The sequence below is a fragment of the Pyxicephalus adspersus genome, chromosome 11 (assembly GCF_032062135.1).
Source record: "Pyxicephalus adspersus chromosome 11, UCB_Pads_2.0, whole genome shotgun sequence".
Taxonomy (NCBI): Eukaryota; Metazoa; Chordata; class Amphibia; order Anura; family Pyxicephalidae; genus Pyxicephalus; species Pyxicephalus adspersus.
In genome coordinates, this window is record NC_092868.1 from 10,255,208 (window position 1) to 10,282,123 (window position 26,916).

General features: G+C 37.9%; 1 protein-coding gene across 1 annotated transcript in view; it reads left to right on the top strand.

The window, feature by feature from the left end:
• Window positions 1-26,916, top strand: part of GRIK5 (glutamate ionotropic receptor kainate type subunit 5) — a 196,543-nt gene that overhangs the window by 156,657 nt on the left and 12,970 nt on the right. Inside the window, exons 13-17 of the mRNA XM_072426795.1 lie at window positions 5,192-5,305; window positions 17,961-18,040; window positions 18,651-18,824; window positions 20,303-20,468; window positions 21,020-21,245. Coding sequence (XP_072282896.1) covers window positions 5,192-5,305; window positions 17,961-18,040; window positions 18,651-18,824; window positions 20,303-20,468; window positions 21,020-21,245 — 760 coding nt within the window. The remainder of the gene's footprint in view (window positions 1-5,191; window positions 5,306-17,960; window positions 18,041-18,650; window positions 18,825-20,302; window positions 20,469-21,019; window positions 21,246-26,916) is intronic.

Below are 26,916 nucleotides of genomic sequence, written 5' to 3' on the forward strand. Positions count from 1 at the left end.
GCTTTTAACTGCTCCTGCGAGGATTCTGAGTTTAATTAATATTTATTGCCGACCAAAACAGCAGCAGTCCAGGGCATTCAGGAGAATCACCATCTCCGATTGATCAGAATTCCCCCCATTAATCACCTGCTTATGCCCTTACGTTCTGGCATAGTGACAGCGAACAAGTTTTTATTAATGAACGCGCTGTGGGTGGAGGTGGAAGGCTCATCTGTCTGGCCTGGCAGTAGAAACTGGAAAGGCCTTGAGGCTTGCTGGCTGCAGCAATATAGGGATTCACATGCTCTCACCGTGAGACCTAAATGATGACAACGATGATGGCACTGCTGGAAAAATTGGCTGTTCTCTCTAATAAAATATGGCAGGAATGGCTAACTAGTCCTAATAGAGATACATAGCTTTATATGAAAAGCCACTAGACCTTATATTATGATACAAGAACAGAATTATCATAAATAGAAAATATATAAAATTCATATACGCAGATGTTGCTCTGCTATATCTGTCCTAATTGATATTTTTATTATAGTGTCAAAGATATGTAATCGCACACAATAGGCTTAATTTACTAAGCTTATAATTGTGTTATTATCAAGTATGATTGGTGTGAATGATGACACTGAATCAATTTACTGATGGTCCATGGACAGCACAGATGTGGTAGGAGAAGGCTTAATGGTGCTGTAGTCCTCAATCTGGAAGAGTCATACCAGAGTAGTGATTGGGGCTTACTATGCTCTAATCTCCATGATTTAGGGGGGAATTCACACAATTATATCACAGAGGAAAACTCTCTAATTAAAAAAAAATAAGGTAAGACTGGAGTTCAGTTTTAACTTCAAAAGATCCCCGAAAGCCATTGCTCTAAGGAAGAACATGAATATTCACCTTACCTGTGTCCCACAATGCAAAAAAAGTGATATGATCCTGAAAAATCCCCAGAATCACATCTCTAGGTTCCCTACTACTCTGACTGATTTTTCTCTCTGACCTAAATGTTGGTATTGAGTTTAAAAATGTAATGGAGGTCAGCAGGAGGAACCAGTCCACTTCATGATCCTGAAAGATTGAGTCAGTTTCCTGGCAGAGTTTTAATGAAGATTTTTCAGTATCATAGTAAATGACCTTCCTGGTATAAATGCATGGCTTTCTGCTTTTTAAACCTTATTGTTAACCAGTGAGGTTGCCCATTACAAAGAAAGGCCAAAATGAGGATTAGGCTGGTGTAACATGAGCAGTTTTGCTCCTTGAAAACATGGGCAGCAGTAGAGTCATGTGCAAAAGCCTTCCACTTACCTCCATCTCTCAAATTTCTCCTATCTCTATTGATAGAGCAATTCTTTAGATATGTAAGATAGGGTAAGATTGTCCATGTGACATCAGTGTAAGAATATGGAAGGGAAATGGCCAAACAGTCAACTAAAAGCTGGATGTATATTCCTTTACCAGAATGCCACCAAGTTCTGGGCAACAGATGTCCTGACCTGATATTGACCTGATGGACCTAATTTATGGAATGGATCTGGTCCAAGACTGAAAACAGTTGCCAACTAATAGCAAATGATTTTAAGAAATCAATTTCATGTTTGCTGGATCACCAAGGTCCCCCTATGATAGTCTATCTTCTCCAGTCTCGGAAAGCTTTAATAAATCAGGCCCCATGTGTAGGCAGCTGAAATTGAGTGCTACATAGGTCCAGTACCATTTTAAAACTTTTTCTCCAATCTAGTCTGCTTTAAGAAAACCTTAAATGCATTGATTGAAAAACAAAATAACACTTTCTTGATTTGAAGAAACCATTTACTACATTTATAATATCTTCATTACTTCCCCTCCTCCCCCAATATTTTTAGCATTATATTTACAACTAACAGATTAGTGCCCTTTAAAATGACATTTTAGTTAATGTATTCTATATTATAAATGTCCAGCCTGGGGGCCAAGGTGTAAATCTGATTTCTTCATTAGATATAGAGCGAGTACCTATCACTTTGTAAGTGAGAAGGGCATTTATCTCTGTTCAAGGTGTTCCTCTATTGTTACAGAAAGGATGGTGCTAAGATTAGGGTTGTGACCTGTTATCTATAATTTTTTCCTATTTCAGTGGGTATCTTGTCAATGTCTCTGTTTTGTTACAGAATACAGCCAGATAGTTCCTGAATTGCATCCTGTCTCCCGGTTGCAAAATCTTCCTTGTTTTTTGCTGTTCCCCACACAGCAAAAATTGATGAGTAGGAAAACTCTTGGGAAGGAAAATAATATTAGTTTTGGGTGGATTGACCTTGCCAATTGCCAATAAAGATTGGCAAAGGTATAGACCCCTAATGTCTACTCAAAATTGTATAATTTTTCCAAAACTTTGAGAGAAAAAAATTAATTTTATAGAAACAATTTCACTATTTTAATTATTTAATCAAGTTTTATTGTTATGCAGACACACCTACCCAAGTTTTCCTTATTTTTGTAACAATTGTTTTTTTACAAACATAATTTAAAAAAATATATCCTTTTGTATCAGACCTCAATGTTACATAGGGTCCATTAAAATGCAGCTCGCCATATACCATTGATGTTTCCAGTTTTCACAATCCTTATTTTTCACATTCACAGGTTCTGTGATTCTTTTTTCATAATACTATGTTTCGCTTCAGGTTTTGCATAAAACATTCTTGGGGAGAAACATATGTACATTCTTAAAATACATTGCAATTCTTAACTTTAGGTTATCTGTCAAGAAGGTTCTGTGAAACCCTAGGGTTCCTCCAGAGGTTGGAAGGAGTTCCTTGAGCAGTGAGCAATTTTTTCCTCCCAGGTCAGTTTACTGACATCAATGATCTTTTTGGCTATCCTAAGGATGACATTCTTCTCAATGACCAGCAGTATACAGTAATTATAGCAGGGGTTCCTTAAGACCTGAAAGGTATTTCAAGGATGTTAAAAAGTTCAGGAAATGCTGCCATGAATGATCTATCTCCGTCAAGATCTCTCTGTTGTGCTGCATAGGCTCCCTTTCTTTATATATGCATCCTTAGATGGTGGTGATTCTTGTAATAGACTTATTTTATTTTGTGCATGGTATTGCTATTGTAAAATATACAATAGCAGTGAGAATTGTATTACCCCAACTTGTTTATTACTAAGAAGTATAGCTTAAAATAAGACTACTTTATCGTGGGCATCACTAGAGACAGAGCTTAGAATAAAAGACGGGAGTGAAAAACTGTATTAAACTCATGTTAGGTGCTCATGAATAAGAACCAGAGAGTAAAATATGATATGAGAATGGTAATAGGCCTAGTTTTAGGCATGCCTGGATAAGAAGCAGGACATAAACAGAAGATTGGGGTTAGAAAACGGGCAAATGTTGAATTATTCCTTCCAGCTGAGGATATCATGGAAAGGTCTTGGAATGTTTACCCATGGTAAACCTATAATTGGATTGTTTGCATACAGCTAAGCAAAAAGCACAGTGCATGCACTTTATGGTCAATTTATTAGTGCATTAATTCCAGTCATGTACCTTCCCATCAACCTAAGGGACATACGGATCATTCCTTCCATCCCACGTACTGATACTGTCGCTACGAGAAGATGAGAGAACTCCGGATCCATCACTGCAGTCGCCGGAGACATCAGTAGATTATTAACAGGCAATGGTTCGTATGGCAGATAAAAGCTAATGAGGATAGCCTCCAGTATTGTATGACAACCATTATTTCTCATTAAAGGGTGACTCCAGACAGCTTAATAGCCAAATGAAACATGCATATAGAAGCTCTTTTATATCTATCGGACAATGAATTTAAAAAATATTGCACCGTTTCTTGTGATCCCACCCCCACTGCTGTGTTATGTGCTTCATAGCTTGAGGAGGTTGACAACTCGTTTCATAACTACAGTTGTACAGAATTCATAATATGTCCAATCCCTACCCTGAGCTCTCTACTCTTTCTAATCTCACCTTCTATTGCCTGGCCATCTGCTTACCAAGCAGGCGCTCCTATCTCAAGACCTATCTCAATCTCGTATTTACCTTTTAGATACCATTTATCTATTCAAGACAGATTTTAGGAAATGCTATTAAAAGAAATCTACCATTAGCCAACAGCGGGCCCCTGCACAGAACTAATTTGGGCTCCCCCCAAACAGACTGGGGGTCCCCATAAGAGCCTCTTGTGGCTGAGAAATGTAATTGGGCACCTTTGCATCTCTCTTTGTTAACCCGTCTGTGTCAGAGTTTGCACATGGTTAATGATCTTTTCCCTTACATCACATGATACTAATTGGTTCTAAGAACTGAATCCTGGGTGGAGTAGTAAAAAGCCACATGCTCCTTCATACATAGAAATACTGGGTATTTTTGAGAGCTCTGAAGAAATGAAGGGAGCAGAGAGAAAATATTTGGAAACGGAAAGTAACAGGGGGTAAAGTTAGACCCTAACAAGAGAACCTGTCACCTGAATGTCCAACGAAAGAGATTCTCTTTAACCTTCTGAGTGTGGCTCGGGGTAAAAAAAAAAATACCAGCTGATAGCAGTAATCTGAGCCACACTCGTGGTAGCTAAAAAAATAAAGACTTACCTGGTCCCACCAGCATCCTCCAGTGTCCTGCCCGTCCGATGCCATCCTCTGGCTGTGTCCTGTGCGTCCGAGCTGTCCCTCGGCGAGTGCGCTGACCTCCCCCCGGGAGTTCCCGGTGACGTCAGTGTGTGCGAGGGAGCGTGGTGGGAATTTCAAATTATTTTGTATTGGACTCAATACAAAATAACTGTATTGAATCCAATACAATGTAATCATTATTTATATATATAAATATGTATATATATATATATATATATATATATATATAATATATGCTACTGTACAGTTATATTACAGGGTTGAGTACTTTTGATTTATTTATGCACCCTTGTTTTAACAGATTTTTGTGATCTTTATTTAAAGTTTATTATTAAATTTATTAAATTTAATAAATATTGGACAGTTTTCGCTGAGTTATGCTTAAGAATTACAGGCCTACAATGTAAAATAAATTTTCATGACAGACAATGTACCGCTTTTAGACATATAAATCCAGACAGAAATGAACTGCCCAGGAGGTTAACTAAACATCTGGTGAAATATACAAACATTTTATATTTGATCATCATTGTTCTTTAATAGGTTTCTCATTCTTCATCTTTCCCAACAGAAAGCAGACCTGGCAGTCGCTGCATTCACCATCACAGCCGAACGTGAAAAAGTCATCGACTTCTCCAAGCCGTTCATGACTCTGGGGATCAGCATCCTATACCGAGTACAGATGGTAAGAATCTGTTTGCATCTTGTCATACAGACCTTTCCTTCACCTCCTACCATATAACTTATTCATACGTGTTCTTACAAACTTACAACATAATCTGTACAAAGATCCAGAGAGTGCATAAAAAAAAAATCACAACTTCCCAGAACAGTTGGCTATGCAAATACAGAGAAGAACAGAGAGTTCTGGGTATATGCTATCAATCATCAATAGAAATCAATATATTGGCAGATTTCATATTGAATGTTTTATTTTCTGTTTTAAAAAGCAGAGACCAAAAATTATTACACTTCTCAGCTCTCAGGAGATACTAGATGCGGTCTTGACCTCAATTGGTTTAGAGCTCATGTTGATCAACATCAGAGGTTGCTTTAAACCTGCTTTGCATTACCCAGCATTTATTAATATGATGCATTTAAAATGCATGCATAGCAAGTAAAATGCAGCTTTTTTTGTGCAAAACTATGTTTGACAGGAACACCCACACATAGCATAAATACTTTTTTGAGGGGTTTGCTGAGGATTTTCCTCTAGTGGTCAAGATTGGCCAATGGTTTTCATGTGTCTTTGGGGTAGTAACAACTTTTCTGTATCTGTGTTCCCAACGTCTTCTACCTACTATAGTTGTTATGTTAGCATCTTGCTTTATGAATCTAAAATCATCATTTTACATTGGACAACTTAGACATAACTAGAAAATATTTTATGATGAAGGTCTAGCAAAATAGTGAACTGTTTGACCTTCTTGAGGTTTCTACTAATGTCTGTGTTCCTATTGATTTTGCTCTGTGCTCAATAAATTATCCCCAACAGGAACACAGACAGCAATAAAGCACTTTTTATCTCTTTAAAGTGACTGCACCTCAGTAATGGCAATGCACACTGCATGAGCTGGTGCCATGTATTACCATTATTGTTAACTGCACTCCAAATGCACCTTGGGAATGCACTCCCACACAGCACAAAGTAACGCGCAGCTGTGGATGTGCTATGAAAAATGTAGCATTGACTACATTTGGGTGCGATGTGCTACGTTTGGCAACCTGTTTATATAAATGATCTGCTGAATGTAGCACATGGCAGCTTGAACAGAAATAAGTGTGGGTTTAGTAACCCTATGGTTTAGTACCCACTATTTCCATAACACGAAAACATATTAGTACATTTTCTGTAACTAGTGGGTAATTTATCTCATTAGCTGTCACAATTTTTAAAGCTGAACTCCAGTGAGGAAACACCTTTAACCTTGCAGCGGGTCCCCTTCCCATTGCAAGGGTTAATTGGCTGGCTGCAAACAATTAGAAATTGTTATCAGCTTACTCATTATCCCCTAGACAAAGGAGCAAATAACACTTGGATTAGGGGGGTCTTTTTTCCCCACATTTTAGCTTTAAAATGAGTTTTACATGGAACTTATCCACATATTTTTTATAATATGGCAATCTATAACTCTATTTCAGTATAATGTGCTTTGGCACCATGGGCTGGGTGACTTTGTTGGGAAAAAAGACATTTACCCAAGCTTATTTGCATACAATCCCAGCGAACATTGCATGAAACATCTTCCTACCCAGTAATTTACAACAGACTAGCTCAATGGATTTTTTTTTATTATCATACATATTATTTTCTATGGGGTAGTATGTATGTATATAATTTAGTATTTGGCCAGTTTATTGTAAATGATTGGATTTTTTTATGGTTAAGAGACCTCTAAACCTTAAATAAATGTATTGTTGATGCACATAGCAAGAACATTCACAAATTTACCCTATATTGTGAACATATTTCCATGAAATTTGAAAACATTTTCATGATTGACGGCACAGCCACATACACTTGTGTAGGGTAGCTTTAACTGTGTGTGATGGGGTCCTTGGTTGGAAAGGGCACATTGCATGACAAAGCAAATAGTTTCCTAAGTTGCTCACCCCTTATTGGTATACGTTTACTTTTTTAACTTTATTAAGAGTGAAGAAATTCTGTATACGCTCAAGGTATTTATTATTGGAGCATATAATAGGGTAAGGACACTCCACCTGTAAGAGTATTCAAGCCTGCCATGTAAGCACACACCTATAGGTGTACATGAGGACACAATGTCCATCCGTCCCTGAAATTTTGGATTTATCTCCATGATGAGGTGTGGGAATGATCCAAAATAATGAGAAACATATGCGGATGATTGGAGATTCTGTTCTGGAGATTATGTATACCTCTACACTTAGAAAGGCACTTTAGGAATAATGGGAGAGAGAGTCAGATGACCTTTATACCATATCTGGCATTGCTGCATAGTTCTCTATAGGAAATAAAGGTAAGGTGAGAATAGGGTGGAAAGACCAAAAAAGAGAACCTATTAATTTGATCCACACTAGCTAAGCACAGGTTCTCTTCAAGCAAACCTTGTATATAGCATACTTACTGTTTTTATGATATTGGAGGCAAAATTATTTGGACAATATTCTGAAAGACTCCTGCTTATATGATAAATGGCAGATTGCAAAGCTCCTGGACAAACCAGCAATTCGTCAGAAATCGGTTTTTGATCTGGCCATATTTATGACCCAAAAACAATAATATTCTTATGGGAACCTTAACAAAACCCTCTAAAATGTGTCTTGAGTCCCTGATCTGGGACAATCTCTGCTGGTAAACCATCATAGCCCTCTTTCTTCAGAGAACTAAATTCTGGGATCCTGTTGAATTCAATACTAAGGCGTAATGTGTACCATCTAATGCTTTTAAATTTTTGTTTTTGAATGACTTGAAGCTTCTTTAAGTTAATCCATACTGCATGTTAAGTAACATCTTGCCCAAGAGAATGGACATTATGCATGTTGAGAACTTTATTAGCCAAAGAAGCTTTTACTGTGCATCTTTGATTTGATTTTATTACTAGAGATTTCATATTCATTAATTCTAAAGGTTGCTAGGTCAGATCTGGAGTCCATATGGACACTTCATCAATCTGCATCCAATTCAGCTGGACATCTACAGTACTCCAATATTATAAAAAAAACATTGAAGAAGTCTAGCCCCCATTCATGGTGTTCTGTGTCCCTTTGGTAATTGCTCATTAATATAAGTTCAGGCTTTGTTCATGGATATCACATCAAGTCTATTTATGGGGAATATCATCCTTTTAAAAGGACTATGTAACACATCAAATGTCACCATGAGTCTTGAATAACCCTTGTATTACTGTTAGCATTTATATCTTATCAATATATTAGAAACCATTTTTAGAGATTGACTTTTCCTGACTTCATGGTTAAGCTCTTCCAGCTGCCATCCTCCTGTCCAGAGAAAGCAGTGGTAATGCCCATCAAGGTAGGTTTATTGTTCAGGGCTAGTGAAGTCCTAATAATTAAAAAAAAAATAGAGAGATACTCATAACAGCAGGCATCTTTTATAACCTATTCTTAGGTGGGAATTCAAAATATAGAGGTTCATATTAATATTCACTGTCACTACACATTTTAGGTTTATTGGTCACTTAATGTTTGCAGGTCCTACTTCTGCACAACTTATTTGTCACTTGTGTGTGGACCTACATCATTCCATGTTTTGTATTCCTTTCTAAAACACATACATACATATACAGTAGGTATAACTTACACTGTCTCCTGCTCCATATCCACACCTAGGTTCCTCAGTTACTAAAGAGCAGCCATCTGCATGTCAAGAACTTCAATGGCTCTGTGTATGTAAATTAGGATGTGAGTAGAGTATTACAGTGTCAGTTTCATTGCTACCAATTCACTACTATTGGTCATCACACACGTTTCCTACCTTTCAGCATATTATCAATATTTGCACTCTTTAATTAGTACATATACATATAGAGAAAGAGAAAGTGAAATAAATGGATCAAAATAAGAAGAGTTCCCATACCAAACATAAAAGAGCTAAACACAAAACACCTTATGAGGTTCCTAAAACAAAATCGATCCCCAAAAATAGTCAACTGCTTATTAGTTACCTGACTGGCCTGTGCTTTATATTATACAAATAAATAAAAACATATGGTTTAGGAAGCTGTAACAAAGTGCTATAAAAGCAATGGGTATGCTGCAGGGTTAGCTTTGATTATGGAAAAGCACGAGAGTCAATCAAAAGTAAAGTCTGTTTTTTACCCTTTTAAACGCTGCATTTTGCATTGAGTGCTTTTTAAATTCATGCATTTAAGTGTAAAATGCTGCAGTGGATATGCTTGACTTTTATTGCCTGCAGTCCAAATGAATTTTAATAGGAATAACTGCATCCAAATGCAATGCATGTCAAACACAGCCAAAGAATGGTCACCCACACTACAAGATTAAAGTCAATAGAAATCATCAGATTTGTGATTAAAGTGCACTTTGAATGCACATTACACCCTAAACAAAAGACTGTGGACATGAGGTTGGAGAACCATAAGCCCTTTAATGATTTCATTATGGAAACGCCATCATAATATATTCCACCCCATGCATACAGGATCTTTAGTAATCCACAGCTCATTTTTGGAGTCATCCTATGTAACGTGTAGATTCATTACTAATCACTGAAACATGCACTTTCTTCAATAACCTTTGTAATATATAAAACCCTTAACAAACATATATTGGCCCACTATCCAGTTTTTTACATACATTCTGTAACAATTTAGCACCATTTTCTTGCTCCCTGTAACTTCTTAAGTAATATAACTCTAAATACACCAATACAAAATAATCAGGACAAATGACATAATGTGTTCCTTTTTTACAAGTGACAGCACACACTGAATGATGAACCAGGTCAGAGCCATTTATATGTGTGTAAACAAGTGTGTGCTCACTTTGTCCTCTGTACCCATTTTTGGTATATTTCTGTGTAATACAACAAATTTATCAAGCCTTTCCTTTTCTATACAGTCTAGCTTGACACTTCTGAATATGATGTCCTTCCTTGACACATCCATCAGTGTGAGCTGTCATTTGTCTGTCACATTGTGTCCCCTGTCCTACATGTGTCCTCTGCCAATTTAATAGCCATTGCTGTTCCTTCTCATAATCTCGCTAATGCTGTCCCATATGTTCTGCAGAAGTAGGGTGCTTCAGCTACTGCACAATTAAATATAAATTCGACCTTAAGGAATCTGCTAGTGTTGAGCGATATTAAGAAATATATTTTCAACTAACGCTTTACAAAACAAAAATACAAAAATGCAATGCATTGTAAAAAATGTGAAAGGTAAAATATCACAATTTACTGCATGGAGAGTTGAGAATAATTTGAATGACATTGGACTGTTAGTGAACTAGGAGAATATAGATAGCAATGATGATGAATTCCATCAAATGGTCATTTGCGTTAATCATAAACAAGGGGAAGCAATTAAACAGCGCATAGCATGCTAGTGTATGTATGCAGCCATGCATGCAACAGTCACTGATTGAACATACACAGGAATTTGTTGGGTGGGGAGGAATGAAGGCTAATAAGGGGAAATCATGGCTTTATTTTAATCACACCTGTCATGTAATTACAAAGACTATGCATAGGTCTGAATTGCATTTTTCTAAATTCTCAATTACAAAGACCCTGCAGACACCTTAGTTACTCCATGTATATTGTTGATTGAAATGTACAAAATCCATATATTCTGTCTACCCTGAAAAAGTATACCCACCACAGGGCCTGATTTATCAAAGTTCTCTGAGACCGGAGAAGATTGACCATTACTGGAGAACTTTGGTGATCCATTAAATCAGAAATTGATTGGCTCCTAACTGCCAAATGTTTTCAATCCTGCACCACATCCATTTCAGGTTTGCTGGATCACCCAGGTTCTTCAATGATAGTCTTTCTTGGAGAACCATAAGCCCCCCCACAGACAGTAATATGCAAGTTAGGGTCAATAGGTTTAGAAAAATCAATCTGTAAATGGATGGAGAACTGGCTTAAGGACCACATCCAAAGAGCAGTGATTATTGGTTTATACTCTGAATGGTCTAAGGTTATTAGTGGTGTACCCCAGGGTTCAATGTTGTACCATTTCTGTGTTTGCAGATGACACCAAACTATGTAATGGAATTTAGTCCATACAGGATGTCTAAAATCTACAAGCAGACCTGGATGTACTGTTTTATTGGGCAGTCAAGTGGCAAATGACATTTAATATCGATAAATGTAAAGTTATGCACTTGGGGGCTAACAACTTGCATGCTTCATACTGTCTAGGGGGAATACATTTGGGGGAGTCAGAAATGGGAAAGGATCTGGGGGTTCTGGTAGATCATAGACTTAATAACAGCATGCAATGCCAAGCTGCGACCGACTGTACACACGGCAGATTTTCGCCCGATAATTGGCCGATACCGATTATCGGGCGAGAAAAATTTGCCGTGTGTACGCAGCTTAGGATAGTTTATACAAATCTACAGGGTTTCAGATAACAGAGTGGCTGTTATCATGTCTGGTGGTCATGGTCAGCCTTTGGAATGACTTTAGCTGTTGAAAAACAAAGCCTAATAAATGGGTCAAAACATTAAACTAAGGTAATCAAGGCTCTAAAAGAAATATCATACATGGTATTTAAATTCTACAATAAAGTAAGATTTGAATGTTTACTGACACAAGTCATATAAAACAAAAAAACAATGGGAATAGCAGCCATGAGCAATGTCTCATTTTATTTGCTGAAGATAATATACCCTATATGGCCAACAGCTTGTGGACACCTGACAATCTCACACCTGTTTAAGCTTGTTGGAGATCCCATTTTAAAATCAAGAGCAATGGTTGACCAGACAGACACACACATACACACTTTGGGGTTACACCAACTGCCACTCCGCAGGGAAGGCATTCCACAAGATATTGGAGTGTGTCTGTAGGAAATAGGAAGTCAGTGATGAATCTAGGATGAAAAGACATGGCTTGCAGATGGCTTTTTAAAGCATCCCAGAAGTGTTCAGTGGGGATTAGGTTGAGTTTTTCTGAAGACACACAATTTTCTCAACATCAGATTAATCAAATTAGGTCCTTATGGTCTTCCAGAACCATGGTGCACATGAGCTGGAAAATATGTACTTCCCCAAACTGTATCCATTAAGCTGAAAGCAAACAGTTGTCTCAAATGTCTTTGTATGCTGTAGCAATACCGTTGACTGGAAACACCTCATTTCATTAATTTGGTTGGGTGTCCACATATACTTGGCCATGTGGACAGGTGTGATTGTCAGGTGTCCAAACCATTTGACCATATAGTGTAAATAAACTTTGTTGCCTTCATTTTTTTGTTAACACTTTGCTTGTACTGGTCAACAATATGTTAGAAAGTTCCACTATCCAGTATAGTGGATCTTAATAACACGATACCAGTAGCTGAAATAGCATAATAAATTCTATAGAAATGATCTGATTACAATAGGTTTTGGGAGTGTTCATGGAGTGGTTTTTGAGAAATGTATAGAAAACAACTAATCCAAATTCGAAACCGAAATTTTGACCTTTTACCTACCTGTCTGTCATGTAAAATGACTTCTTTCCTATTACGGGAGACATATTTGTATAGATTTCACAGGCAGCACTGCCTAAAGACTCCTAAGCTATACTTAGCACTTCAGTAAGGAACGTTTCTGTCAGCTGTACTACTCACAGTTGCAAATAGACAATTAGAACCTCTGTACAATTTACGATGGTATAAAGACGGGGCATTAGACCTCACTGTCAATGCAGTCTGATGACTTTCCTCCTATTCATCTTGAACATTTCGAAATCTTGTTTTTTGACGACTGAACTGACCTTTTCTCTGCAAACAGAGAAATTCAGCGAATCGATTGCTTTTGTCTGACTGAAGGCAATAATTGCTCCACTAACACCTAAAAGAACTAGCAATTTGTCATTATATTGAGTGTCTGAAAAAAAAAAAAAACTAAAAAGCCAAATATAAACTGTGTAAAACAGATGGCAGGAAATAATATGTATTCTAAAGAAAAACTGAATTTCGGATGAAAAAACAGAGCCAGATTTAATGTCTAGACACATTGGTGCTATATCAATTATATTAGATATATTCATTAGAAATTTCAAATTTAAAGTTTCATATATAAAAGCAAAATAAAAAATCATCTGGTGATTAACAGGTTTTTTAATATTTAAATCAAACCTCGGGTGTAAAACAAGTCATAACAGACCCTACCATGTCATTAGTGATTTAACAAAAGGTAATCCAAAATGGAGAAACCATCATGATTCAATAAGTTTTAGAACCAACTTTAGGAGCAAACCCTAAAGCATATGTTTTCTGTATGACATTTTTTCTGGAGAAATTTTGTCTGACTCTACCTTACAACATTGCTTCAATTTTTAATGGTTTGTGGGTATTTGCTTATGTACAGTTCACTGAGGTTCCCACCACAACATATCAATTGAGTTCGGGTCTAGACTTTGACTGGGCCATTGCAATTATGCTTTTTTCAATCATTCTCATGTGGATTTGCTGATATTCTTGGGATCATCACCTGTGGCATGACCCAATTTCAGCCAAGCGATTTAATGGCTCCATGGTGTCCATATTCAGTGGCTAAAAAAAAAACAGTGGTTTACCAGTCGTATGAGGGGTTTTCGCTGATATGGTGTGTTGAGTTTCTGTGGGTTCTATGGATTTTGGCTTAACAATTCAACTTTTGGTCTTGTCTGTCCAAAGCATATTGATTCAGAAGTCTTGTGGTTTTCTTAGATGGAACTTTACGAGCCATTTTGCCATGTTCTTTGTAGAGAAGATACATTTTTCTGGCAGCCCTTCCAAACAGGGCATTTTCAGTCTTTTTCTAATTTTTCTCCTATGAACTTTAACATTTAACATGCTGAAGACTGTTTGCAATTTCTTTGAGCATTGCGTGATCAGACCTTAAGGTCTTGAATGTTTTTCACTTGCAAATAAACTTATTTTTTGTAGAATGATGGACTGCGGGTTGTTTGGAAATAGCCTTATAACCCTCCCCAGATTGATGGGGAGTAGCCATTGCTTCACTAAGAGCATTGCTGATGCCCCAGACCAGCAAAATGCCCAAAAGTTTTTTAAAAACGTGGTCACACTTGCTGATGATCAAATGCATTTGGTTAACACCACTATCTGCTACCTACCCTAATAATTCCTATGGCCTGCCCTGACCTCTTGCCTGTTTCCTGACCAATCATGTTCGCTGTCTGCCCTGACCTTTTGGCTCGTCTGACTACTCTCTTGAATTTCCCTCTGCACTACGTTTTGGTTCCAGCTTGTTAGCAGTGACCTGCCTTGGCGGGCACGGGGGCCGCAACCTGGCAGTAGCTTGCCGCACAACAACTGGAGAAGACCAAGCTACTGCTTACACCCTGCCCCCAGTGCACGTCTCCACCAACTGCGTTGGTGACACAGCGGATCCACCACTTGGCCTTGTGGAGCCGTGACAGGATGGAGAAGACCTTTTTATTTATTTTAGCTTTTATACATTTGGTATGATGTATTGGTAAACAAGTTCATGGATAAACCATTCCAGAAAAGAATAGGTTAAGAACAAACTGTTTTTGCCTACAAAATCCCTCTTTGGATTTACAATATATTTGACCTATTCGGATATACGTCTGCTAAATTAAAACTTGTTAGGTTGCCGAGACATCAGAACCCCGAGGCACAAAGCACAACTAATTTTCCCTCACAGTTCTGTTTGTTTTGGAATATAGATGCTGGATGTGCCGTACAGAATATACATTCGCTCATTTATATCCAGCCAAACAGCCTAATATGCAGCTGCCAACAACTAATATTAAAAAGACCCTGTCACCTTGCCCACTCAGCAAATTGACAAAGTTTCTGGCTAATCCAGCTGATACAGAGATGTTCCTGGTTCCTTCATAAAAAAAAGGCCCTCTATGTTTAAAGATAAAGCATCTTACTGTGAAGTACTCATCTTGTGTTCAGCACTATCCATCACAGAAATTCATTTTAGGATTCGGTTGTAGTTTTTTCTTGGATGAATGATGATCAGTATCATTCAACTCACTTCCTGTGAGCCCAGGCAGTCAAAAAACTGCCCTCTGGGGACATAAAGCCAGCCTGGTAATATATGAGAATGCTGCAGGTAGCAGAAATTATATTCTCATTATATGGCAACATTTAAACCCTTCTTTTGCCATGGAGAAAGTAAAACATGTACAAAACAATCCAATCCGTTATTATATTTTTAAATAATTAGTTTTATTCTATTCAATAAATATGTTAAAAACATACAAAAACAATTTAGATGCATGGAGCTAAAAAATCTATCCTTCTGATAATACTTATTGTTGAAATTCAGCAGTCAGATTTCTACTATAATAAACTTTTTTTAAATCTCTGTCCTGCATTATTTTATCTTCTTCTGAAAAGTTGATTTTACTTTAATGAGATGCAGCATAAAATTTGCATTCAGACTATAGTAATCATCTTCAAAAATCTGTAATTACGGAAATCAATATGACTCTATATGATCAGAAGGACTTATTTCTTAACATTGTGCTTTGTAAATGCTTTTGAACTGTTGAAAAAAACATATAAAGAGAGGCACGTAGCCGTAAGAATTAGGCGCAGTGCCTACATGACCGGGTGCTGGGGCCTAGCCCAGAGCTTTTAAGGGGTTAAGAAAAAGGGTAGTGTTGCCAGAGGGGGCTGGGCTAGTGTACAACGTGGGATAGGAGGAGATTAGGTTTGGTAGTAGAAGGTAGTCATGACAATGGTGTTTATAAGGGATGGGCTAGAAGGTCCGAGCTACCCGCGTCATGTAACAAAGTGCTTTTTTGATAAAATATCTGTTTGGATTCTTTTGTTCAAGTTAGACGCCATTATTGTTCCAATTCTCATGCTAAGAGAAAAGTACATGTTTTAAAAAAACATAAGCATAAATATATTAATATATATAAATCTGTAAATATAAAGGGCACAGGGGTTCATCACAAGCAGGGGAGTTGCAAACATGGACCAATCTGCAGCACTATTTTAAAGTTTTCTGTTAAATCTTGATAACAAAAAGCAGTAAGAACAGTGTCTGCCTTGCAGATTCCTTTTTCTGATTCTTGTTTTGCAACATATTTTTTTAATCTCCCAAAATGACACCTGTTCCTAAAAGCAGAGTTTCTTCAACAAGCACTCCGTCCTGTGGGTTTATCAGTCACACCGGTTAAAATAATGTATTGATTTGAGGCTATTTAGGTTCGAAAACATCTATCGCTGTGGTGGTAACTTCAGACAAGTGAGAAAAAAGGCAGCTGAAATGGAAAAGGCAGTGTACTGTAAAAGATTATGGGGCCTATTCATCAAAGTACTGGGAGCATGATAGTAAATTTGCATGTTGATGATCATGCTGTCCGCGGGATGATGGCGTTCAAGAAGGTGCGCTGTGAATAATTGCCTTCACTTAGCTGTGCAGATGCTTTTTCCGAGGGCTGCATAAAAACATTTTAACAACAGATACCATAGGAGTGACGCTGCTCGGCTCCCAGCTGTCCAAATCCCTCTGTCCCTCCATTTCTTTTATTAAGTCTGTTGCACGAAGATGTGCAGTATTCTGTGTTATCTTATTCTTATAGTGACCATCATTCATTAAAAATTTTACCAACTGCAAAGAAAGCAGTTAATACCCGTCTTTTGCATTGCATAGCAGGTAATACCGGTCTTTTGCATTGCAAACTCCTCTGTATTATTGAGAGACATTTGCCATGAATGTTAAACTGAACTAAATCCATTGATGCTCACCTGTTCCTGTTCAGTCATGGACACCGCCATCTTCTTCCTTCATCTCTTTTGCATTTAGATCTTTGGCTATCTTGAGTGACCAGACTGGGATGACGTAACTCCCATGCATGCGCATGGGAGTTCATTCATTTCTGGCACACAAAAGGGAAGCCAGGATGACAAATGCTTAGCTGCACATTTAGAAAACTGAAATAAGTTAGCTAGGTGGCGATCAGGCAGGTAAGAATAGTTATTGTAGAAGGGATATCGCCTGTCCCTTTGCAATAAACACCTGCCTTATCACCAATTTTTAAAGTGGGACTTTAGTTCCACATTAAGCATTTGGGACACTCCAAGGTGTGTTGTTTGGCGGCATCCCTAAAAGGATCCTTTCACCAGCCCCTGCACAACTGTAGAGCCCTGTACATGCATTATATTATTATTGATGGAAATGATCCTTCCTGATTGTTTCCAGTAACACTAGAACAAACGCTGTACACAAAGCATTATTTAGTTCTATGGACAAGGAGAGGGGAGGACATGCAGGAGGTATGCCGCTGTGTCCTCCTTCATAGGGAAAATACAACTGTCATCCCTGCTCAGTGATTCATTGATCCACCAGAATGGACTGATGAACGACATCAGAGGACTATTGTACACATGCTTAATTTTCACCAAAGACGTGTATGCATAGCTTAAGGCAAAGTAGCCACCAAAGGAGAGCAAACACATACTAGAATGTATGGAATTACTAAAGTGCTTACAGCCAAGCCCAACTTAATTTAAACCTTGGACAGTTGTGCTGACTCCCCTCTTAAAATTGTTTACTCAAGCTTGCACACAGAAAGCATATGAAGCTTCAGAAAGTCGGAGCCATCTTCATTTCCAGGTTGAAGGACATCCAGCATCATCTAACCCTTTCCTTCCAAACCTTAGGCTCTTATAGAGCTGTGTTGTGAAACTGTGAGTTTGCAAGTCGATTGCTATGCATCCAGGAGCGGCAAACCACACCAACGGTAACCAGATTTGCACCTCTTCAACCACCAACCACACAACCAAAAGTGATTTTTCGCTTTTGGGAACCTCACCATCATCTGTCACAGCCTCTTGTAAATAATTATTCCCAACCTCTCCCATTCACTGTAATGTTGAATGGTTGATCCTATGGCAGAATGTTGAGGGTCTGAAATGGCTCTCTGACCTGTCCCGTTCAATAAATGGATTTCAGTTACCTCAGTCATGGAGATATATCGCTACATTCAGTCTGCCCTAGGAATGCCCACTATTTCAGAATGGCATCAACCTATCAAGTCCCTTTGATATTTCCATAACTCCTCCATAGGGGCATCTTACTGCTTGCATTGGGCCCTCTTGGGTGCTTAGGTACACATGGCAACAGCTAATAGAGACTTTCTCCACTTTGTACTCTATCCAAAATTAAATAAATAATAATTTTTGGATGAAGTTGAGCCTCTACTGATTGATGTATATATAGTGCTATAGATTGTTCTAATTCAACAATACTAACCATATTGGGGTACTAGCTTGTGTCAGTAAAACAACCTTATTTGATGAAATGCAATGAAGTCAGCTAAATAATTGTCTTGGTTTGTCTTTCTCCACCAGACTGAGTCCCTATGAGTGGTACAACCCCCACCCATGCCTCCGTGAGCGTCACCACATCCTTGAGAACCAATACACACTAGGAAACAGCCTATGGTTCCCTGTAGGAGGGTTTATGCAGCAGGGATCAGAGGTCATGCCCAGGGCACTGTCCACAAGATGCGTCAGTGGTGTCTGGTAAGTTTCATCCTTGGTGATATAAACCCAGTATACTGTGATGGTCAAGATTTAAAGTTTATGCACAGTCACAACCTCTTCTTTGGTTTTGAATTGAGTAGGGGATAGTTACAAACTCTTCAAGTAAGTTTTTTCTTATATTGTCTTTGGGAAGCTTTCCTTTATTTCTGTCCAAGAGATACATCAGGAAATCTGAACAAATCTCTACAAAGTCAAAGAGGGCCCCTAGATTGCTGTGCCCAAATCAAATGTCCCCAATATAAAAGGTATCCTTATGATAATTCATTATAAGAATCTAGAAGAACTCTTTTGCATCTGCAGTGGTACCACCTGGTTGGATGTCCCTTGTGTGCTGAATTGAGAATAGTAATCTATGAGGTCTGCTTCAGGAAGAGCTGCAAAATTACCTCTTATTAGTCTTGTTTTGTGACACCTTGTGCCATAGGAACATACTGGCAATCCTTAATGAAACACCTTTTAAATGCAAGGAAAAGTTTGATTCCTCTGTGGTGGAAGTCTGATAGCCCCTATCAGGGTAAATTACTCTAAAAAGAAAGTCCAGAAATCGAAAAATTAAATATGGGACGCATAAGATCTGTAAAACCTAGGACATACAGATTTTTTTTTTTTCAGAACCCTCTTTTATTATAGGGAGGTATCATCTTATCAGTTGTTAGAAATGTACAGTGAGATTTGGTATTTTTATGTCAGATGTGAAATGGACACCATGCTAGACAGACTGCCAATGTTTGCTTTGTTTTTTTTTTTTTTTTTCTACATTATCTGTATGTAAAAGTCATATGCTTAGTGTTCACATATTAATCATTTGTGGTTCCAATATGCAGTGTAATTGTCTTTGTTCAGGGTCAGTATTTAGTAGGGCCCATGCTTATGGTATACAGAAGAAGTCATGTCCCTGTATCCTTTATATCTCTTTTGGGCAGTCTGGGTCAGATTTGATGCATAATGAAAGACATTGCTGCATGATGATGAATATATTAGTCTAATTATATACCATAATCCCTGTAGTCCCACCACTGGTGGAATGGAAGTAAATGATCTTGAGGATAGCCATCAAGGATTATAGGGTATAGCTGTCTATAATGTCCCTCTATAAAATGTACAAGGATGATTTTCCTATGGCAGTGATAAAAAGCAGGTTCTAGGACAGGGCAAATTAACCATTTGTCTGGGGCTCTAACCATTGTGGGGCTTCTGGGGCTGCTGCAAGAATGAAAGATTGCTTATTTATATAAACTAAAAAGCAGGTTTATTGATTAAAGACTGGTTTAGCACTAATGTATTTAGTTTATTTTAGCATATCTTCATCATATGGCTAGACTCAAGGTTTCTGTGATACTTGTATATGACACAAACACACACACATATATATATATATATATATATATATATATATATGTAGGTGATGGTATTGGTTTATAAGGCATACATTGACTTGCTTGTTGGCTTTTCTCTAGGTGGGCCTTCACACTTATCATCATCTCCTCCTACACTGCCAACCTTGCTGCCTTCCTGACTGTACAAAGAATGGAGGTCCCAATCGAGTCAGCTGACGACTTAGCTGATCAGACCAATATAGAGTATGGAACCATTCATGGTGGCTCCACCATGACCTTCTTCCAGGTACATTTCTATTTTTATATACAAAGAAAACATGACACTACTCTATATATTAAATATTTCAGAATGAGCAGTTGCTTACACCTAAGTCTTTGGATTGTTTTGTCACTTTGTATTTTCTAATATAATTATGCTTATATAACTGAGTTATGTTTATGTATATGATTTATAAATCTCAATTTGGTTCCTGATGAAGTGGACTTTGTCTACGAAACGCATCAAGCAATAATTGAGAATAATAATTGGAATCACTTTACTTCTTGTTTTAAAAGTGTTTTATTATCTTATGGTTCATAAAATATTGTTATTTACAATAATAATTGTTATCTAGAATTGAATTGAGGGTTGAAAAAAGTCCCTTTTCTTGTCTTTCTAATTTTGTATTGTATGTAAAACATGACATCAATTTACTTTTGTTGGACCTTCCATGTGAAATGAAATTTCCTGATCCATGGTTCATAGCCTTGGGTTGGAACTTTCAAAAGGGCAGTTGTGATATCTTAGGTATCATAGTGAAACCATATAGATTTTTTTGACTATTGTGTTCCCTTTAGAATTCCCGATATCAAACCTACCAGCGCATGTGGAACTACATGAACTCCAAGCAGCCCAGTGTGTTTGTGAAGAGCACAGAGGAGGGAATAGCCCGTGTCCTGAACTCTCGCTATGCTTTTCTCCTGGAGTCAACCATGAATGAGTACCACCGCAGGCTCAACTGCAATCTCACCCAGATTGGGGGATTACTCGACACAAAGGGCTATGGCATTGGAATGCCACTAGGTAAGCTGTGATTCTTTCTGATCACTTCCTTATAATCTTTAGTAACCTAAGAACATGGTGCCATTGGGCTACACTGTGACTGCATGATAAATAGGTCCACCATTGACAGGGAATTACTCCACAGCAGCTAATCATAAACCATTATTTGATCACTGACTGCTGCAGGCCATAAACCTGATTGGTGGCTTTGGATTTCTGCATATCATTGCTAAATGCATTCCTTTAATAAAAACACAAATGAAACCAAAGTTTAATATATTAACATGAAAACTGTAGATGTGAATTTGGAAATGTGCCCTGCACTCTGGGACATCCAGCTTTTTTGTGTACAGAACCCTGGTTGAGTTCTGCTGGCCTTTGCCAGTCTCGCTTTACCAGGGTTCTGTAGCTGGCACACTTCTGTGAAGTGCACATTTGTAAATCAAATTGCTGTGCTTTATAAGTGTGGAGTGTTTTCTTTGTTTTAGGCAGTGGTATGGCTGCAGCAATACTGCTATATTTTTATTCAAACTCTTTTTTCCAATTACTTACTATGGCACCTGGCTAGTTCTCCAATGCAAACACACAACAAGTGTTTCTAAGCTGTTAGAAACTAAACCAAGACTCTAGCATTTTTGTTGTTATTTTGGAGAATGAATTATTTTACAGTACAAGCAGCTGGAGAGGTGAGTAATGATTTGTTAAGAATATGTTAATACATAAATGTTCAACAGCTTGGACATGAGTGCTTTTTAAACATTTTAGGTAAAAGTTTCCAGTAAAGTAAAAAGTATTTATGTACAATTAAATAATGGTCCTTTTATTTTAAAATAATCTGTAGCTTTTACTGATATCCTCACATGAAGGCAGCTAGACGAAAGCTCTAATTACTTTACAGTTCAATAATTTCTAGCTGTAATGTATTTTGAAATAATCTTTGTTATTTTTTCTGTAAGCATTCCTGGAAATGAAGCATTATGTGAAAATGTCTTGCAGTTGCCTTGGTAATGAAGTTGCCAGTGATTTAAGAACAGGAGTTACAGCTGTCATAGTAGTAAATGGGACCCTACCTAGGGTACAGGACTGTGTGTTGACCCATGGTATCATTTCTACTTTTCATTTGGGTAGTACTGACATAGTGTCCCATTTTGGAACCAAATCCATCTTTACCCCCCAGTTGTCTCTCTTTTTGGCCTGATGTAAAGACTTTTATAAAAATGTAACTACAAAAAGTTACATATTTAGTTAGGTTAAAAAAAGGCATAAGTCCATCAAATTAACCACCAGGGAAATAAACATATCCCAAATACAAAACCCTACAGACATAGCTGATCCAGAGGAAGGTAAAAAAAATAAAAAAAACTTGGTTCAATTTGCTCCAACAGGGGAAAAAAAATCTCTCCTGATCCCATGAGGCAATCAGATGTTCCCTGGGTCAACAGTCTTTGTTGTCTTTACTTTAAAACTCCAATACCCAGTGTACTATACTAAAATTCTCATCCAACCTCTAAATAGATACATTTGATAGTTTAAAAGCTACTTGTTCATTAATCCAATTATTTTAGAGAATTTTGTAACATTTTTGGAATATTATTTCTTCACCATCTTTATAACTGTGAAAGGGAAGGGAGGGGCCCTTTACCTAGTTAGGAGATTGTTAGGAGATATACCTAACTTCTACAACCTATACCTAGATTTTATCCCAAATGTTTGGGCATCTCTCGATTGGCAGAATGTAAGCCTGTCGTATGTTTCCACAATGGGCCATTGAGGTTTTCAGCCCAATGGCACCATAGACTGACTTAGCTGGTGAAAATTCAGAGGCTACAGATCAGCATGATTAGCCTGCAACATGAAGTTCTATTTTTAGCCAGATCTTATTTGTAACAAATTCCTAAAAAAAAATTAGGACAACTATATGCAGTGAGGTATGTGGCTAACCAACCCAAAAAATAAATGAAATACCAGCTTTCCTGGGCATAAGGAAGGGAGAAAGGGGAAGAAGGGTGAGAGGCACACTCTGCAATACATTGAAGTATCCTTCCAGGGGCAGCCAATCATTGTTATAAAGATTGTTATTTGTCACAATCTTTATTTTTCATACACACATTTGCTAGTGGGTGTTCACTGCACACACTTACTAGAAAGCCAAACACTGACTTGTTAGCTGCCTGTGTCTAATTGACTAATCTATACACATTCTATCTCTGTCAATAATCTGCATGAGTGTAATTTGATTTCCTGCTGTTCTGGGCCTCTTCCCACCATAGGCTATATAGGCAGTTCACAGCAGTAAATGAACCATCAGAAACGCTGGTGCTTTGCCTCTGGCTGCCAGTGGTAAATATAAAATATTCACATGCTGTATTTCATGTTTACCTGACAAAAAAAAAAATAAAAAAAAAATAAATTCATATTTTTAGTCTTGAATGTAATAGATAAGGAAAGGGCATACCAATACACTATAAATTCTGCTTATGGATTTATATGTGTTGAACTCAGATGTTAGGCAATATATCTTGTATACCTGACTAAAAAGAAATAAAAAATAGCCATGAACAAAATAAATCAGAAGATTTAAAAACATAACTCTATAAATCCAGGCTCAGGATTTACTATGTACATGTTGATCCCAGGTATAACAGAGTACAGAATTGATTGTATAACTGGTTAAAGGTCAGCTAAACTTTCAGTTTAAATCTGCTAAATAAATTTCAGGGGCATCAAAACAAAAGTCGTACAGTTGGTTTTCTTTAAAAAGGCATCCACAGCGGTAGAAAAGCCTGCCCACTGCTCCGGTTGTACAAGCAGTGGTCTCTCTGCGGAATTCTGACACCTCCCTGCTGAGTTGAACCTATAGCTCTTCATTCATCAAAGCTTATGCCATCAGCTGATTGGAGAGCTAAAGGTGTGATTCAGCAGGGGGGTGGTCTTCTCTACAGTGGTCTCTCTGCAGTTGGGGTCAGTCCTTCTCTACATCAATGCACATGGGGCTAATGATTAGTGATAATAGTAGAGTGCAATTAAAAGTTTCCATTAACACAAGATATCAGGAAATTCGCCTTTTTCCAAACCAGTGTAAGGATTTTTTTAAATTTTTACGCAAAAGGCTTTCATTGGAGAAGCTCCATTCAACTACTGCCTGTAACCAAAAATTAAGAAAAATTGGAGGGGGATAGTGATGTCAGAGGGTCCACCCACTCCTAAGCCTCCTTATTGGTCAATGAGGCTGTCCTCAACATGGAAGGACCGAAAGGGAAGCTCATGGGCGGGGCCAAGAATGACTTTGGGAGTCAAGATTTGCATAAATGTTTGCCTGCCTGTATATAAAGTTCTACTGATTGTTTTGACGCATGATGTATGTTCCTATTAATGACTATCTAGGTGTTTGACAATTTAAATTATATATCAAGTTTAATATAGAAAGTGCCAAGTTAAATTTGACTGGTACAAGAGGCAGGGTCTAAATGAGACAAATATCAGCTCTCTAAATTGACTTAAAATCTGACAACTCTTCCTGACTCCTCTTCAGCATTGTAATTCTTCAACGGCTAGAGGTGCATTTTAAATCACTCTGTTATTCTTTATATTGCATCCATGTTCGATTATTCTGACACCAGAACATATTTCTGGTCTTTCCTGTCATCCCCTCCTATTGATTTTGCTTTCTTTCCTTTCTTAGAATAATGCACAGGCAGTGATAACCGCAGTTTGATACGTATTCCTCAACATAAAAGGGATCTGCACCGGCTCTGCCATGGCGTATTGGCTTCGGCGGTCTCTCCCCGTCTGAATCCCTGAATACATTTGTGCTGTCAATAGCTTAAATCAAGCCATTCCTCAGGGTTAACGTCTAAATTATGGTTGAGATGTTTTCTCTAATTTTGACGTACATCTGTCTGATCGAGTCACAATTTGCATTAACCCGCAGGAGTCAGCGGCTGCATTGTGAATGTTACACGGAGAGGAAAGGGGGAGGGGAGCTTTCTTCTTAATATGCCAGAGGCAACAGAAGTTCTGAAAGCAGGCCTGGTGGAGGTTCGCACTGTGTTCGCTCTGTTGTTTACAATGCTCTGGCACTGTTATCATTTCAGGCATCCAGAGTCACTGTGCGTGTTGACAATGTTCACACAGGGTAGCCACACACGTTATAAGATAACAATATGGACTGTTACAATCTAGTATACCTGCTATGTACACCCAGGTCCATTTTTCAGGTCTTTGACTACATCAAAAGCCCATACAGAAAATAAACAGGAAATGATACAGGGCCATGGAGGTAAAGGGGCTTCACCTGTCCTCTAATATTTGGCCATCACACTTATTTGATTGGACATCCCATTTAACTAACTGAGCCTTGGAGGTAAAGGTACTTTACCTGTCCTGATACTTGGCCAACACGCCTATATGAGTTGGTTGGACATTCCATCTAACCAACTGAACATTAGAGGTAAAAGTACTTTACCTGTCCTGATACTTGGCTATCATGTCTATATCAAACCGATTCTAACCATTACATCTAACCAACTGATCATTAGTGGTAAAGGTGCTTCACCTTTCCACCTGATACTTGGCTATCATGCTTATATGACTCGGCTAGAAATCTTATATAACCAACTGAACATTAGAAGTAAAGGTTCTTCACCTTTCCTCCTAATACTTGGTCATCATGTTCAAAAGGGTTGGCTAGAAATCCTATCTAACCAACTGAACGTTAGAGGTAAAGGTGCTTCCCCTGTCCTGATACTTGGCTATCATGGCTATATGAGTTGGTTGGACATCCTGTCTAGAAATCCTATCTAACCAACTGAACGATAGAAGTAAAGGTTCTTCACCCTTCCTGCTGATACTTGGCCATCACGCCATCAAAGAACGTTAGAAGTTAAGGAGCTTTACTTGTCTTGCTAATACTTAGTCATGCAGCTTGTCCAACAAGATGTCTAACCCACTTAATAAGATATGATAGCCAAGTATATCCAAACTATTTCCAAACCAAAATGATGAGCATTATTATAGAATTAAATCTTCTCATTGATGCCATAAACTCCTGCTCTCCTCTTGTATGTAATTTGGATTTTTTGGGCATTAAGCCAAATGAGCAGCAGGCGGGTCAAGTCTCAATTGTGGGGCAAGAAGTCCTGTCTTGTTTTTAGTGATCTAAATAACCTAAAGGTGTCCAGTAGAGTTGAGGTCAGGGTTCTTTGCAGGCCAAGTCTGAAGTTCATTCATATCACATTCGTTAAGCCATATCTTCATGGAAATGGCTTTGTACACAGGGGAACGGTCATCAGGAAATGTGGTTGGAAACAGTATTTTACCAAACTTAAGAGTTTGATTCGTTAGAGTTGGAGTAATTAGTTAGGGTAATTAGTTAGAGTGTGAATATACTTCCAAGCATAAGGGGCAGCTGTTAACTTTAAGGGACCATGGTGACCAAGTAAATTAGGGAAACAGGAGAAGACAGTGGGAGATGTTATCAATGGGTGCAATAGATAGGTAGAATGTAAGGATTAATAATCTGTCTGTGTTGGGTAGTATCGAATGAATATTATACCCTGGAGAAGTCCCAAATAGGATTACAGGCTTGGCATGTTTGGTTTGTTATGTTGGTACAGCTTTGGTATGTTTCTAGTTTGGTAGACTGAAGAGGGCACCAGATGTATGGTCATTTGAGTAAAAACACAGGCGGACA